This window comes from Natrix helvetica (genome assembly GCF_964273705.1).
Source record: "Natrix helvetica genome assembly, chromosome: 4".
NCBI lineage: Eukaryota > Metazoa > Chordata > Lepidosauria > Squamata > Natricidae > Natrix > Natrix helvetica.
The window spans coordinates 135,041,520-135,059,523 of record NC_138550.1 but is presented as its reverse complement, the minus strand read 5'-3'; the positions used below and the strand labels follow the sequence as shown (position 1 = coordinate 135,059,523).

At 36.7% G+C, this 18,004-nt stretch overlaps 1 protein-coding gene across 2 annotated transcripts in view; it reads right to left on the bottom strand.

Moving 5' to 3' along the window:
* Nucleotides 1–7,863: 7,863 nt before the first annotated feature.
* The window catches only part of RDH10 (retinol dehydrogenase 10), a 40,353-nt gene continuing 30,212 nt past the window's right edge, over nt 7,864–18,004 (bottom strand). Inside the window, exons 7-8 of one of the 2 annotated variants that reach the window (XM_081951733.1) lie at nt 8,970–9,177; nt 7,864–8,200 (exon numbers count right to left, since the gene is read on the bottom strand). In XM_081951733.1, coding sequence (XP_081807859.1) covers nt 7,909–8,200; nt 8,970–9,177 — 500 coding nt within the window. In that variant the 3' untranslated portion in view covers nt 7,864–7,908. Of the gene's footprint in view, nt 8,201–8,969; nt 9,178–17,411; nt 17,956–18,004 lie in introns of those variants that run through there. The other variant, XM_081951735.1, reaches the window with a different exon arrangement.

Sequence of the window (18,004 nt, the reverse complement as noted above, 5' to 3'; positions counted from 1 at the left end):
GATTCTGCTCTGGCAGGACCATCTGAATACCTTCTGATGAAATATGGTAGCTCATATAATCCAAGTAGGCAGATCAAAGGCACATTCCTCCAGCTTTAAATACAAGTACAATTGATGAAGATGCTGTAATATAATTGAAATCATTTCAGTGTGAATAATTGGATCTTCAGAATAAATTAACTAGTCCCCAGAAAAACTATCCAATAGCTAGCCAATATATTGTGAAATACTTCAAACATTGCATGAATGTGAGGGACTTAAAATAAGATCAAATGGGATTACTTTGCATTCAAGTTTTCCATGCTGATGATAAAAGTAGTTAAGTATTCATGCTTTTCTTTCATGTGAACCAGGTTTGAAATGACTCTGAGATCTAGTTTGGGTAAAATATGCACTTTTCCAAAATATAGCCCACCTAAAATTTTGAAAATTAGAGGAAACAGACAGTGAACCCTGTTAGTTACAAACAAGCAAGCAATAAACAAGAAGTTATGTTATAATATATATACAAAATATATAATTTTAGTCACCCTGTGTTATATCATGGGCAAATATCTCTTTTTCAATATAGTGCTAAGTATCATGCATCTTAGTAAACTCTAGTATTTTTCATTCATGTTTTCTGGATTTATGCCTATATGTGGCTTCAGTTTTTTTTAAATTAATTGTTGGATTTTAAAAATGTACTTCTCTCCAATACTTTTGAGGTTTTTGCATGACTGATATCCAGTAAAATGTTCCTTCTTTATTTTGGCATTTGTTGTTATATGCTTTATCTATCCAGCTGATTGTTGATCAAGTAATATGTACAGTACAGTCTACTCTGTATTTATTTAATTTTTAAAGATTTTTTTAAACCCACCTTTATTACTTTACTAAATTTTTTACCCTTTGGGTCATTGTCTCAGAGATATTATCTTACTAGATATCTTAGTGCCTTCAATAATGGCAAGAGCTTCTAATATTTTTGAAAAAAAGGTTCTTAAAAATTCAGGGAGATATTCAGAGATGTATCTGCCTTGAAAGTAGTTCGTGTTGAACTATACAGCATAGTCAACCAGGAACTGGCCACAGGGAATGTTCCAGGGATGAAATTCACTTACCTTTGTGGACCTCCATGCATGTGCAGGATCTTACCAGGACCCCCATGCGTGCACAGAGCATCAAAATGATGTGGGTGGGCTGATCCTGCTACGGAGCACGCCTGCAAAGGTAAGTGAACAGTGAGGAGGGGATTCACTGTGCCACGCGATTTAGATTCATATAAATATAAATCACATGGCACAGCTGATCGTCGGAAAAACCAGTTAGTCCAAACAGGTAGCATCTTTTTTACTACCAGTTCAGGAGAACCGCTTGCATCCTTTACTACCGGTTCAAGTGAACCGGTCCCAACCAGTAGCATTTCATCCCTGGAATGTTCTATGATATTTACTTTATGATAATTTTACATCATAAAGTGCTTTATAACATTTGCCAAATTCTAATTCCATTGGAGTTATGGGACTTGGATTTTGGACATATTCTGTAAATTACACCCTTTAAAGTACCTGGGTTGGAAATATTTTGCCTTGTAGTACACTACTTCACCAAGTTAAGGGTTACAAACACAAGAGTTTTACTAGTATATAAATACGAGTAAACTTATCTAGTACTCCTTCATCCTCCTGTTTTCCCCACAAAAGAACCTTGTGAGGTAGGTTGGACACAGAGAGAGTAAGGCTGGCTCAAAGTCACCCAGTCGATTTTCATGTCTAAGATGCAACTAGAATTTATTTTCTCTTGATTTCTAGGCCAGCACCTTAAGCACTACACCAAATTGGTTCTCAACATATAGAACATTTTGTACCAGTTTTCTTTTAAATTGTAGCTTGGATTAAATTTTATTGTTTTTTTTATAGCTGTCCACATTGGTCCACCAATTACCACAGATAGATTCTATGTGCAATTTGAGTGTCCTCCTATGCCCTTTCTTGTTCACACAAAAACAAAGTGAGGGAAGGAAAAGCACATTCAGATTTCCAAGATTCTGTAACAGTTCCTGTTGCAATAAAAGTGAACTTAACCTATCTAAATGACATTGGTTTCTTAGTCTTGTCTACCTTATTGGACCATCACTGATTCTGGGAACCTGGGTCTATGGTTGAACCCATATCAAGTTGGTTGCCCATATGTTGGTTGGTTTTCACTTCTGCTGTTGTATATATTGTTTATTAATAAACATATCAATTGATTAAAGTTGATTAGACCGGCTTCTTCTATCATTGATATTCTACTATTCAGAAATCTCATCCATTCATATCTAGCTATGCATATTGGGGAAACATAATGCATGCATTGGGAGTGGAAGTGGTAATTGTGTGTGTACTGAAGGGAAAAGTGAATGATTGGTACAAAAGAAGTACTTTGAGAGTCATGTGATAAACATATGATAGGAACATGAATAGGTTGAAAGGAAAAGTATGACTGAAAAAGTTTTGGATGGAGCTCATAAGAGTCTCAAAAAAGAGAAAAATGAAGTTTATAAGACAAATGATAACAGCAAGTAAACCGAAAGTTACAAAATTTATAGATATGTTGGATGGTTTGTAATATAGAAAGGTATGGAAAAGGATAGTGAATGTATTAGTGTAAATTATATTTAGCTACATTTCCTTTTCTCAAATGTTAGCATAAATTATGTGTTCCTGTTTATATAATGAGCTGAAATTTTGAAAACATCATTTCATGGTTTTAGTATATAGATATTAATATACATATAAGAAAAAGTAGTGCATTAAGTAAACCTCAAATTTAATACCCCTATTTGTAAGGGTTGAAGCTAGAAATTTGGAGATGCAGATTTGTGGGCCAGAAAGAATTGCTGTGTAAACAATGAGCAGATGAGCTCATTTACCATGTTCTCGAGTAGACAGCTCTTCTGTGCACATAAGGCATCTTTGTTGGCAAAATACAGCAATTCATCTAGTTGTGTTTGTGAAGCTTTTGCAGTCAGCAAGTTCCTAAATAAAGGACTGGGTATTTGCAGTATTAAGATTTAACGCCATGCCTAGCATGAAGACTAACATTCTAGACAAATCAATACAATAGTAGAGTTGGAAGGAACCTTGGAGGTCTTCTAGTCCAACCCCCTGCCTAGGCAGGAAACCCTATACCATTTCAGACAGATGGCTATCCAACATCTTCTTAAAGACTTCCAGTGTTGGGGCATTCACAACTTCTGGAGGCAAGCTGTTCCACTGATTAATTGTTCTAACTGTCAGGAAGTTTCTCCTCAGTTCTAAGTTGCTTCTCTCCTTGATTAGTTTCCATCCATTGCTTCTTGTTCTACCCTCAGGTGCCTTGGAGAATAGTTTGACTCCCTCTTCTTTATGGCACCCCCTGAGATATTGGAACACTGCTATCATGTCTCCCCTCTCATAACTACACACGAGAACACCTTTTTTATGGTGGGGTGGGTTTTTTTTGCAATTGAAAGTTAATACCGGTACCATGTTAGTGGAAAATGGTATCATGACAATATATTTCTACAGGCATATTTTCTTCACAGTTACATATATCCCCACATCAGATAAAGTAATAATTGCAAAACAATCATAAAATGTGGAAAGCAGCCTTTGGAAGTCTCCAATTATTACAACAATAAACACTTCTTCAACTCATCCTCCTTTTACCATCCTGAAATAATTCCTTGACACATTTCCTCTCAGAGGAATATCTGGGGAAGTTCCCTGAGCAATACGCTGGAAATGAAATGTGTTACTGAGTTCTATAAATGTTTTTTCCCCCATTTCGCATTCCAGCTTGGAGTGTTCATTGAAGATAAATCTCTTTGTCTATGGAGCTTATCTTAAATTTGGCATCCTGTCATAATGCTAAGCACCATATGGGAACAAACTCCACTAACGAGACTTTACTAAGATTTTTTTTTTTTTAGATACTGAAGAATTTTTGTCACTGTATGCAGTGATAAAGAAACTGATATATTACTTCACAAAATACCAGACTGTCTAGTAAACGGGAAAAATTCCAGTATTTGTATTATCACTTTGCTGCTCATTCATAGTTTTGCATCATTTTCTGTAATGTGAAAGAAAAACCCAGCTGAAGCATTTTTTCTCCTCCTTAACTGCACACAAACACCCACACGCATTGTAGTTGGAAGATACAGTCATTGCTTATTCAGAATAGAGGCCAAGGTCCATTCTAACTATCCTGCCAAAACACAATATGCTGGCTTTTCTTTTCTGAATCATCAGCAACCAATCAAACAGCATTGCTTTTACTATAATCCTGTCAAGTGAAGGGGAATTCTCCATTTTCTTGTAAATTTGTAGTTTCCTAGTTGTGTTAAGTATTCTTCGGTGGAAGTACTTTGATAAATGAATAGACTCTGCTTATTGGTGTGCTGTATAAATTAAGATCTGAACTCTAGTGGAACAGTGAGAACTCAGCTCTATGCCCCTCTATTTCCTTCTTCATTAGAAAAGCTTGTTCAGTGCCATTTCAATTCCTGCTCAAGAAATATAGATAGCCATTAGCTTTATGTAGATTTAAATATGACTCCAGGGTTGAATAAAAATCATCTGCAACTGTTAGAGCTACAATTACTCTGAAAGAAAAACAAAGTGTTCTGCTATACAGTCACAAAATTATAAAATGATTGCTATGAATTCATTCATACCAACAAATTCACATAGGAAAAAAATAGTTTGGCTCTCTATGCACAACAGTGACACAGTCCTTATACTGTAGAAGTAATGTTTTTTCTCTCTACCATTACATGTAGATTGTATAACACAGGATGTTACAAAATCTCCAGCTCACCTTCGTATTTCTTATTTTAGGTTGGTCAGTCATATCTGCAGAAGGATAATTTGTATTAGGTATAGATTTCATGCCCTTCTGTGATAAATGGTATACAACTTCCAATATTTCTTGGAAAGAAGGAATATTGAACAAGAGGAAGCCAGGAGGTTTCATTTGTGATTGCCTTTTCCCCCAAAACAGGTATCTTAAATGATATTTAGCTCTTAAATCTTAAATGGGAGCTGTTGTGAGGGAAAGCCATAACATTGTATTTGGAAATAATGTTGCACTGTACTGTTGGGTAATATTGTCCCCATGAAAAGTGGATAGCATAATTCTCACTGATCACAGACCCACAGATTAGCCCATGGCCTTTCTCTATAAGGCAGAGGTGATGACCAACAGTCCTAAATCCATAAATCAAAGAATCTGAACTGAAATGGGTTATTTAAGCCATCAAACCCACCTCCTACTCCTATTCAGTGCAGAAATCTAAATTAAAGCTGGTGTGAGAGATGGCAATATACAAACAACCTGAACTCATCTCCACTATTTCGTTTGGCAATTGGGTCCATTGTTAAAGGGACAAAAGGTCCAGGATGAAGACAAACTTTTTTCCCCTATGTTGCAACTATGCTAATGCAACTCATAGCTTTACAAGTTACAAGTGACCTTCAGCCCAATCACTGTGATTTGCCTCTTCCACATAATACTCTCCATGGGAAGAAAAAGATAGATATTACCAATCTGCATATTTCCACCCACATTTTGGTGTTACTTCATTTATTTCAGCCCTGCCCACTACTGACATTCTCTTGCAACTGCAGACTACCCATAAAGGGGAAAGACTGCTGGTCCTTGTTTTAGAACTTTTCTATATGTATTTTTATTTATATTTATTAGTTTGTCAAACATGTACAAGATAGCAGGTATAAATATAAACATGGACATGAATGAAAGAAATGAATACAAATAAATGGGGACAGTAGGACAGGGACGGTAGGCACGCTGGTGCGCTTATGCACGCCGCCTTTACGGACCGCTTAGGAATGGAGTGAGGTCCACAGTAGACAGTTTAAGGTTGAAGCTATGAGGGTTAGAGGCTGTAACAACAGAGTCAGGTAGAGCATTCCAGGCGTTGATCACTCTGTTGCTGAAGTCGTATTTACTGCAATCTAGTTTGTAACTCCAGGACCTTTCGTTGTGATTAATGCTCTGCTAGAAAATTCAAAGAAAACTGCCAACACAAATGTGTCACTTTGTATAAACTGAACCTAAACTAATAAAAAGTTGGACACATTTAAAAGGTGGAAAAACTGCTTAGATTTTTTCTTATTAATTACATCTATTTGTTTTACTTTGATCCCAGTCAGGATTAATAATAAGATATTGGACAAAAAATGGGTAGGCCAATGCAGAGTATAACTACTGCCTGAAAGAGCCTCTTAACTATGTTAACAGTTTCCTTTGCCTATCTTTAAGGGTAATTTTGATTTAAACATCAAATAATCTACTTTATTTTTATTTATTTATTTGCATTCAACCTTTATTATTTTTACAAACAACTCATGGCAATAAACATATCCAACAGGCCTTTCTTCTCCAGTTTTCCCTACAACAGGAACCCTGTGGGTTGAGAGGGAATGATTGGCCCAAAGTCACCCAGAAGTTTTCATGACTAGGGCAAGACTTGAATTCATTATCTCCTGCTTTCTAGTCTGATCCTTTATGCTGGAAGCACTGTAAAAATGTTCATAGAACATGCATGTCTTATGTTATATGGAGATATAGGTTGTACTATGACTGTGATAGCCTAAATATATGTTCCCTCCCATTCCAGTTATTCTAATTTAATTTAGAATTTAAAAATCCTGCATTGAAACTAAGCCTGGGAAAATTCAGTTAAACTAGGGAATCTATTATTATTAAGTATGACAATAGTCACCCAATATAGCTAGTCTTAAAAGGGAAGTCGACAATTCACTTAGGATGCACTATTAATTACTAAATGCTACCTTCTGAATTACAGGCAAGTAAAGCAGCATACCTTAAAAATCAAGTTTTTTGATTTTTGATGAGCAAAATCTGGACTAAATAGATCTTAAATAGGATTATATTCATGTGCAAGGGAGGCATGGGCGTCTCATGTGGAAAGAAGCCATGTGAACATTTGTATTTTGTGTTAGCCTGATGGAATTACTCCTCTTGGACAGTAAACCAGGAAAGAAACACACACCCGCACACATATATGCAGGAACAGGAAGCACCAGCTGCTATCAAAATTTCCCAAAGGGTTTTTAGCATTTGCTCATTTTCTCAGGCCTGGTGCAGATTTAATTTGTGTTATTCCAATGTATCTCTGTCCTTCAACTTGTTTAGTTCAAGAGTGCTCAGCATACTAGACTGTCTTCAGGATTTTATGTGAAAGGGCAAATTTAGTAATGTAACAAACTGTATTGAATTTTATTTATATACCATTCCTCCACCCAAAAAGGTCCTCTTAAATTATCTTCAGGCCCAGAGCTTAGATTCCCTAGGTGTATCCTCAAACTTTTAACAATATTGTGCTATTTAAGTGGTCAGATTAGGATACAGAAGTAAAATAGGAACCCGGCAATCCCAGTTTTCAGGAAATATAACACTGTGTGAATTGTGGGAGAACTGCTGATTCATACAAAGTTTGGCTGTTTTAATGAAATACAGGGCATGGAAGCAATCACCAAATTAAACTGGGCTTTAGAAAGTTAAAAAAGAGAAGGAGAAAAAAGATGTTTACTAATTTTTAAATTGTTAATAATGAGATCTGAAGACATCAGTGACGTGTGGTGAGGTTTATGGCTGGTGAGGCAGCAATTTTTTTAGGCTTGTGGACTTCAACTCCCAGAATTCCACAGCCAGGCATGCTCAGTTCTGATTTAAAGCGACAGCATTTGTTTTCCTTCTTTCTTTTTCTTTTTCTTCTCCCTTCCCCTCCTTCCTCCCTCTCTCCCTCCCTCCCCCCTCTCTCAAACACACACATACACACAAGTTGGATTGTAGTGTTTAATTCCATGTACCTGATTTACAGTGCAAAGGAGGAGTTATTTTTGCCCTGTCCAATCAGCTTTTCTCTTGCATTTTCTTTGATAAAAGGGACGGAAAGGTGGTCTTTGGGTTTCCTCTTTGAATGAGAGAATCCGTTTTAGTCAGAACATTCAAATGTAATAAAATGATCTTCCTGTCTCGATCTGTTTCATTGGAAAAGATGCCCACCTGAGGAAAGAGCCTTTCACGTCTCTGAAAGCCAGCCCGGGGTAGGATTCCTCCATGATGGGCGTAAGTTCGGCTTCCAGAACGGGCGGTGCAGGTGCCGGTGGGCTCCTCCGGGCTCCCACCTTCCCAAAGCGCGTCCCTGTTTTTGCGGAAAGCAAAAGAATGGAGAAGAAACGGGAAAGCTTCGGGTGTGAAATGAGACCACGTTCACCAGCAAAGGGCAAAACTCTCTTCCACGGCCTCGGAGGGTAAGCCGGGCTGCCCTCCCTGCCTCTCCTACCCCCTTCCCTCTCTCACTCAAACAAACTCTCTCTCAAACAGACACACACACACACACACACACACACACACACACACACACACAAAAACAAACAAAGCTTCTCTGAAGAAGCCCCGTCCAAACGAGCGCCCTCTACTATGAGGCAGGAGACCTGGGTGCCTCCGCTATGTCAGGAATTTTTAGGCTTTTAACCCTTGCTTAACTTAAGGGTTAAAAGCCTAAAAATTCCTGACGTAGGAGCGGCATGCAGTTCTCCTGCCTCATAGTAGAGGGCGCTTTTTAGAGGCTTTTTTAAGCAGTTAAGCAGTCATCCACGGTGAGGCAGGCTCAGGCAGCAACTAGCTCAGTCTGACCTCAGCTCTCACCTTATTTCCCTTTACATTTTTTTTCTTTTCATGATGACAGTGGTGAGGCTGTGCCTCCCCTGCCTCCCCTGACTGCACGTCACTGGAAGACATCCATCCAAGAGTTCTCAATGGTGGGCCATAGGGGCCCCATACTAATCCGTGTATGTTAACCCTTCAGTGCACCTCGTATCATATAAATACAGCAACATATTTACTAAATTTTATTGCATTTTTAAATTAATGCTAACATGCAAATATGTTTAACTTTATCGACCATTTACATTTTTATTCCTGTGAGTAGTTGTCGTAGGGGCCCCAGTACGCTGCTTTGCCTGGAGGCCCATAATGCTGTTAAGATGGCCCTGGTCCTATAGGGAGGTGGTAGTGTCAAAAAGCCAAGATGACAATCATGGAAGCGTGATAAAAACTCTCTCCCTTTGTATGAATAAGTTGACACACAACAATTCTTACAGAGGTTGATACCACTGCCTGAAAGCAAAAAAAAAAAAAAAAAAAAAGCCTCTAAAATTGAGTTAGAAGATAGGTATCGTTATACCAGTTTCTAAAAGAGATCTAGAATTGATCCAGGAATTTGTAGATTAGAAAATTGTTTCTAGAAAATTGGTGGAAATTACACAAAAGAAAAGCTAAGCATTAAGAAGAAAAAACGTTAAAAGAAAATCAACATGATTCCTGCAAAGATAAATTCTGCCTTACCAATTTTTTGAACTTCATTAGGCATATGGATAGCGAGCTTGCAGTTACTGTACTCTTGTATTTTCAAAAAGCCTTTGATAAAGTTCCTAAGAAAAGGCTCTTGCATAAATTTGATTATGGATTAGAGGATTTGTCCTTTTAAAGATCTTTGATTAAAAACAGATCTGATTAAAAAAGGAAAGCATAAAATATTAAAAATAATGGAGGGATATATTTTTTCTCCGTGGAAGAAATAAGGATACTGGAACCTTCCTAAATTGCCTTAATTTTGAAATAAGCAAGAGAGCTGGAAATTTGATGGATGCAATCAAACTATTCAGGATTGTATTCAGGATTGACTGAAATTATCCAGAAGGATCTTATTCCAGAATGCTTTCCAACAACCAACAGATCCAATTTGGTGAAGCATTTAAAGGCACTAGGCTAGAAACCAGGCTTTAATGATTCTCACCTTGGACATGAATCCATTTGGGTGTCTTTGGACCAGTTAATTTTTCACAGCCCCAGGAAGGAGGCCCTGACAAACCTCTACCAAGATATTGTAATCAAAAGTACACACTTATCCAGGAAGTCAACAGATGTCAGAAAGTGGGGCACACACACACAAATACAAGCAAAGGGCAAATACAATTGAGTTTAGGTAAGTGAAAGTGATACACCTCAGAGAAAGCTGCCTAACTTTATGTATACAGGTGGAGCCTGGGTTAACTAACTAACCAGAAAAAAAGTTCATGGGGACTATAATGGGTCACTCTCAGAAGGTGTCCGAAAGGAAATTTTATTTTAGGCATCCTTGGGAATGGGAAATGAGGCTGTCAACATTGTAATGCCTTATACAAATCTATGGTGCACCCATATTGTGGTCACATTTGAAAGAGAATACAACATGATAGATTTTGAAAAGTTATATCAAATATAACCTGTTTTTCAGCTTTACTGTTTTACATCTATATGCTTTAAATCTATTTTTAATATATTATATATAATATATTTTAAAGTATATTTATATACTTCATACATCTACTTTAAGTTTGTTTGATCTTCTTTCCTAACTTTTTTTAATGAGACATTTTTCACTCAATAAGTGGCTGCTAAAAAGCACATAGTTTTATAAGATTAGCAAGGGTTCAAACTGAATTTGAACACTTTGTACTTTTCTGAACTATTTCACCAGCTTTAACTGTACTTCTTGCCCAATTTGTAGGGCTCAACTTGTATTATAAAGCCCTATATCAGCGATGGCGAACCTTTTTTGGCTGGCGTGCCACAAGTGGAGGGAGCGCAGGGGGATCGTGTGCGTGCGTGCCGCACCCATAATGCAATGCACGACCCCCCGTGCGCATGCGCGCACAAAAGGCGGTCCCCCCCATTTTTACATGCTTTTTTTTGTCCTCCCCAGGCTCCAGAGGCTTTATAGGAGCCTGGGGAGGACGAAAAGAGCCTCCCCCGCCTCCCCGGAGGCTTCAGGGATCGTCCGGAGGCTTCCCTGAAGCCCTCGGAGCACTTAAAACGACCCTCTGAGCAAACTGAAAGTTGCTCGGAGGGTTGTTTTAAGCATTCAGAAGGCTTCAGGGAAGCCTCCGGACGGTCCCTGCAGCCTCCGGAGGGCCTCTGAGGGGGGAGGCTCTTTTCGCCCTCCCCATGCTCCTATAAAGCTTCTGGAACCTGGGGAGGGCGAAAAATGGCTTTTAAAAATGGTGAACTCAGCTGGCCAGCACGTGCATGCCCTGACAAATGGCTCCGCGTGCCACCTGTGGCACGCGTGCCATAGGTTCGCCATCACTGCCCTATATCGTATGGAACTACTTCTATCTTATGGCGAGACTTTTCTCCAAATACCCAAGACTTAACAATATGATGCAGGGCAACCAAAACAAATCCGTTGGTCTATACTTCTCCATTTGAATGTCCTATGGTCTTTAAGGATTTATTATTCATTACTTGTTGTTTCAATTGTCTTGCATGGTGCTTATCTCTGCTGCATTTAGTAGCTTATTTAGGAAGAAATTTCAAAAAAAAAAGACCAGCATGATCACTTTCATATTCTTTATAAGTATTCAGTTTAAAGATAATTTTAGAAAGATCTTCCAATTGTGAGTACTCAGCAGTGTAACTGATGTCTTAATGATCAGTTAATTTTTTATTACTGTACATGAAAATAGACATAAGAAGTGTAGAGGAGAAGTCAAAAAAAATGCAAAAGTATGAATCTCTCCTGTCTTAAAAAAAAAACCTAGTCCCACATATGCATTAATGTTCCATTATAATTATATTGAAAATTAAATCAGTTTATTTCATAACAGGATCCAAACTGGGCATAAATTAAATATAAAAATTAGCAGATGTAATCCATGTTTTAAAAAAGTTTGGGATTAACATAAAAACAGAGTTGGAAGGGACCTGGGAAGTCTTCTAGTGCAACTCCCTGCTCAAGCAGGAAACGATACCATTTCAGACAAATAGCTCAGTGTGATCGTTTCTTAAAAACCTCCAGTGTTACAGTACCCAGAACTTCTGCAGGAAAGTCATTCCACTGATTAATTAAGATGTGGAAAAAGAAGTGAGTTCTTCAGATAGCCATTAAGCAGGGGTGGGTTGTTCCTGGCATGACTGCCGGTTCGGTGCGCACAAATATGTTGCATTTTTCTTTTTACAAGCCTCCAGACTGAAACAATGGTTTTATTTAATTAATGTAGGTTTGATACAGGTTCTTCTTGTGATAAAGAAACCGAGCATACAAGGTTCTATCATTCAAAAAGAGATGGCTAAAGTTTATAGATTTCACCTGGTGTAACAATCATTGCCCCTTTTTAGAGTTTGGGCATCTCACTGGAATTGTGTGACTGTATGTGCCAGGTGTGTGTGAAAGAGAGACAGAGTAACTAGCAGACTATAATTACCGAGATTTACTGCAATTAAACTAGTACAAAATCTATGCAAGTGTATAGTACTGTAAGTTCTTTCTATTCTGAAACTGCTACTAAACTCCGGTTCAAATGTTATTAAAGGAAGCTGAAGTTGGAGAATTACTACCTCTGCTACATCCATGTCTCTCTTATTCTTTTAAAATAAAATTTTGGAATGGAATATGGCAACAGAACTATAGGATTTCCAGAAGAGTTTAGCTGAAGTGTAACCAGGAAGTAAGATTATAGCTGTCATGACACTTCCAGTGATCTTTAATAGGGCTCTCATGGCCATATTTATGGCTTTTTAAAATATTTTATTTTTTTTAGACTCAAGATTGACTCTCAACCCATTTATAGGTCTAGTATCTATAGAAAATGAAAATTATGAGGGCAGAATAGGAAGACTCAAAGGTTTACAGCACAATCCTCCAGATCTTCTCAAAATAAGGTATACTCTGTGTAGTTGGCATAAATAAATATCCAGTCTCAAGTCATTTAAATCTTAACTTACAGTTAAGTATTTATACAATCACATTTAGAAATTCTTTTCTCTTTGTCAGCCTTTTGGGGTAAACTATTCTTCTCAAACTTTAGTTATAATGGTTCTTGACCAACGTAAAAAATACTCTACAAACACACATTATGATTCATCAGGAGGAGATGAGGGAATATCAAATAGTTTCATTGTTAACTAGGCACCAAGAGTAGAATTATATCAATTTGTGGTAATGTTAGTGTTTAGACATCATTTTAGTCTGGGCAGCCACATACCTTGACTTTCGTTCTGAATCACAGTGGTCTAAAGTTTGAATAAAATGCTCCAAAGATTTGGCATAACATTCCCCATCTTAAACTACATGTCAAATTAAAATCTAGGAAGGAGTTATTAATTCAGTCATCTGGCAGATTCAGTGCGTGAAGTAAACACTAAGTATAAATATGAAAAAATATAGTATAGTCACTGTCTTATGTAATGGTATGTATGTGTCCCTGAAAAGTGTTAAATCAGTTTGGCTATTTCCTTTTATCTATTTGTTAATGATATAGTATCTATATTTTTTTAAGGTACATTACTCATTTTAATTTTTCTGTGTGTGGCAGAGAAACTGTCCTGCTTTTCAATGCAGCTGTAGATCTGTCTTTTGTGATTTCAAGGAATTGCCTAATTCTTTTGATTCAGCTTTGGTCACCAATCAACGAAACAATCACAGATGGAGAGGATAACCAGTCATCATGAACAGATATCTACACGTTTCAATTGGAAGCTGTGTTAAATAACTGTTTCCAGGATTTCTGAAATGCTACATAGTCTATTTGCATGGTACTCCATTACATGCACTCATTTCTTCTGTAAAGAAAAGAATGTACTGATACTTTTAAGCAATGGGGCAAACTTTCTTCAAGTTAATTGATTATAAAGAAATGTCAATAAGGGAAGCTTAATGTGGATGTTGGGGAGATTGTGTGCTTTTCAGTTTATTATTTAATTCAATATTGTAGTAACAATTTTAAAAAAAACTCTGAGTGGACTTTGTTTGATAGGTGTGTTTGGGGTGAAGATTATATAAAAGTCAAAGAATAAGTAAATTTTCTGTGCTAGGGTTGAGAGTAGAAGTGGAGGCCCTGTCCTTAAATAATGCAAATATTGCAAATATAGTTCCAAAGATTGATACTGTGCTTCCTCGTTACATGCTATCTGGTTACTGTCCAAACATCTTATTTTTTAGACTTACATTTGGTATGAATTTTTGCAAAATGGGCTGTGACTGTTTTCATTCACTGTGACAGATATGTGCTATATTTTGTGTGTAGCCAGCCAATTCAGACTTGCAAATTCTAGGGTCCTTCAATTAAACAATGCAATCTATCAGGATCCCCAAAGTAGCACCCTCTGTAACAGTAACTATCCCTTGGAATGAGGTTCCTTAAGATCCAGAGGGCCCAGCTCAGTTGTTACTTAGAAGGGCCATGTAAACCTGGCTCTTCATCCAGGCCTTTGGTAAGTGAAAGTGGGATTCCTTGATTCTTTCATTGTTGCCAACTTTAGGTTCCCCCCTTTTCTTTTAAATATAATATTTTAAATTTGATTGTTGTGAGCAACCCAATTGGGGAGGGGGGAAAGGTTGGGTGGCATGCAAGTTTAACAATAAATAGATGATACTGTCAACACATTCCAAAATTGGAAATTCCATACTTGGATCAATTTCCAACCTTTTTCTGCAGAAAAAAGCAACCTTTTGTGGAAAGAAAAATCTAGTGGAACAAATCACTTTTTAACGCCATTATTACAGAGGAACCAGCATGAACAAATGTATGTATGTATGTATGTATGTATGTATGTATGTATGTATGTATGTATGTATGAATTGTGTCATAACCCCTGGTGTGCCGAAATATGGGAGGGAGCATACTGCTTGCCTTTTCTGTCTTTCGGCTCACCCTAGGAGCCATCCAGGCAGAAAGCCATTTTTTATGTTGCCTTTGTTACATTTGTGTTGCATAGGTCTCACTCGCCATCTTCAGGCTGGGTTTTTGGCTTAAAGCGTGGCCAGAGCTGCCATTTATAGAAAGAAGGCAGCTCTGGCCACACTTTAAGCCAAAGCCCAGCCTGAAGATAGTGAGTGAGACCTTGCCGAAACGTTGCCAAGACAATCTCAATCTTGCATGGGAAAGGACCCAAATACAACAAGACCAGATGTGTGTGTGTGTGTGTGTGTGTGTGTGTGTGTGTTGTATTTGTGCTGATAAATAAATAAATATAAAAAGGCAACATTAAAAATATGGTTTTCTGTCTGGATGGTCTCCTGCAGTGAGCCGATAGACAGAAAGAGGGAGTAGTGAGTTCCCTCCCATATTTGGGCATACCAGGGGTTGTAACAACAAATACATATACATATACACATACATACATATTTAAATAGCTTGAAATAGATCTATACTAGTCTCCCTTTATTTATTTATCAGCACAAATATAACACACACATGTATGTGTGTGTGTGTGTGTGTGTGTGTGTTACAACCCCTGGTATGCCCAAATATGGGAGGGAGCGCACTACTCCCCCTTTCTGTCCTTCGTCTCATTACAGAGGACCATCCAGGCAGAAAACCATACTTTTATTTTTAATGTTGCCTTTTTATATTTGTGTTGTATTTGTGCTGATAAATAAATAAAGGGAGACTAGTATAGATCTATTTCAAGCTATTTAGCTCTCATCAGCTAGCCATACCCTTACTGGGATTTGAACCTGGGTTATTCCATACCAGGGGTTGTAACACAAATACATATATTATATGATTTTATTTTACATGGGCACTTTTAAAATACAATCAAACAATTTTAGTGATCCATGATCCTTGTAGATTATGTAGGTTATTTGTTAATATTGTTTTAAATTCTTTAAAAGGATAAATATATATGTAAAAAATATGATATTTATTTTTGGGGAATTCCAGAAAACAATTTGTTGTTTGGATCTGTGACTTTGTCAATCATAATCATCAAGATGCATCTGGCAAGAGACTTTAAACATTTCTCTCATACAACCTTCCAAGTTCTACCTTGATGTGAATAATGTGTGAAAAAGAACATGGAAACTGGTATACTTGTTATTCTCCAAAATGGGATGGAGACTAGCTTAAAATCTGCTGGGACAATAGAAAACCTGCTGTAGAGAACTTTTATGTAAGCAAGGTACTAATGCTCTCATGGAGATAGTGGTTATGGCTTTGTCCAGGATGCTGCTCTTAATGATTTCAAGGGAGTGGATTTCATATGTTTCTAAGGATTTGACTAAGATAAGAATTTAAATGCATTTTAAATTGGGCTACAGCTTCCATGTGGTTTCCATTTCAAAATAGTGAAAACTGAAATATATCAAGGTAGTTGGAAATGACTCTTGCAACTATTAGAAAAAAACAGGACTTCAATAGCCAATTACACAGCTAACGTTACAAGTTGCCCAACTCTGATTTTAACGCATTTGTAAATATAATCAACAGGTTTAGTCAATTTATAGTTAATCAGACTATGGCTTCATATAATGTGTGAATCAAGTATTAATTCCATGTAATAGAAGAAATGAATTAGAAGCTGGCAGCTGGTCACTTCCAGCTCTCTATTCCTATTAATCTCCATTCTTCAAACAATTGGATATACTTTGAATATAAAATTCTTACAGGTACTCCTTTCACAATTTGTTAGCTACTTTTTATGCATTAAAATATTGGTTGCTTTGAATATTCATTTAACATATAGCCATCTTTTTTTTACAATCTCTTTGAACTGTTACCTTAAGAAATACATTTGTATTTGATTAGCACTGGGTTGAGAAGGGTTTTCCCTCTTTTTAGACAGAGATTCAGTATTTTTAAACCAACAAGTGCTGTAGATTATTCAGAAGGTAATCTCTCTTGTGTGTCCTAATAGAGATATAGTAAACCATATCAGAATAATCCTACTATATCAGTAGTTTAGTTGTGTATCAGTAGTTTATTCTTGTAAAAATCATGTTGTAGAACAGGCATGATTATGAAAGCTTCCAGTGACAGAGGTTAATAGGCATACTGGAACCAGTAATAGGCATACTGGAACCAAAGCTGGGAAAAGTAATTCCCATCATACATGTCTTAACTAATTTTGATTATTTATTGGATAGCAGAATATAGTTCTTTATGTGGCCAGAAGAAGTGTTTAAAATATACAGCATTGTGTCCAATAATTCCTTTTTTCTGGAAGAGTGTATCATTTCAGTAGTTTTCTACAGCTGCTTCTTGTTTTTAAATCTTTGATCTGAATTTTATGGAATATATATGCAACAGAATCCATATTGTAGAGAATTGAACAGCAGTGCATACTAAAGCTATCCTCCCATAAATAATGCCTTCTGAAACAAATGCACTGCTCCTCTAAAGGTCACTGGAAATGGTGAAAATATCAGAATTGAACAGGCCAAGTCATCAACTACAACTATATTTTTTGATACTGTTACTACCATACGAACAGAATATAAAAACACATAATGTCCTGTGTTGATATGGAACATAATTAGTATAAAAAAGTACCTCAAACCTGGACAACATTTTAAAAATCCGACCAAGTTATGTCTTAAAGAACAAGTGGATAATTTTAATAACCACAAAAGTTGGTCAGTATTTAACATGACATTCTAAAAAAAAGTCACAATTTTTAAAACAAATTTACAAACAAATGATATACATTTAGATATAGAGGTAGAAGTTCACCTTTACAACATTCTACTAATACAGTTCACCAAATTCAAGGCACAAAATTGTTCTTACAAAAAAAGGTAAAAAAATGTTTTCTGCTCTATAATGCAATTTAAAAAACATTTTACAGTCTTTCTAATGTTCAAGTTGCATCTAATAATATTACATTTTGTTTATGTAGCTCTTTAATGTGACAGTTGGCAGGACAACCATTATTTATTTTTTTCTTAACTCAATTTGCTTTTGAATTTTAAGCAAAAACATGGGTTATTGGACAGTAATCAATGATAGAGAAATGGATTTCACTATATAGTCTAGAAAGACTATATTTAGCTGTTTATTCCTTTGCCCATCCAATTCCATTAAAGTTGGCTTTTATAGTGGTTGCTTTTAAATTCAAGCTATATATTCTTATCTAAGTAACAGAAAGAGATGGTATGGATTATGACTTTCCATTCTGAAAG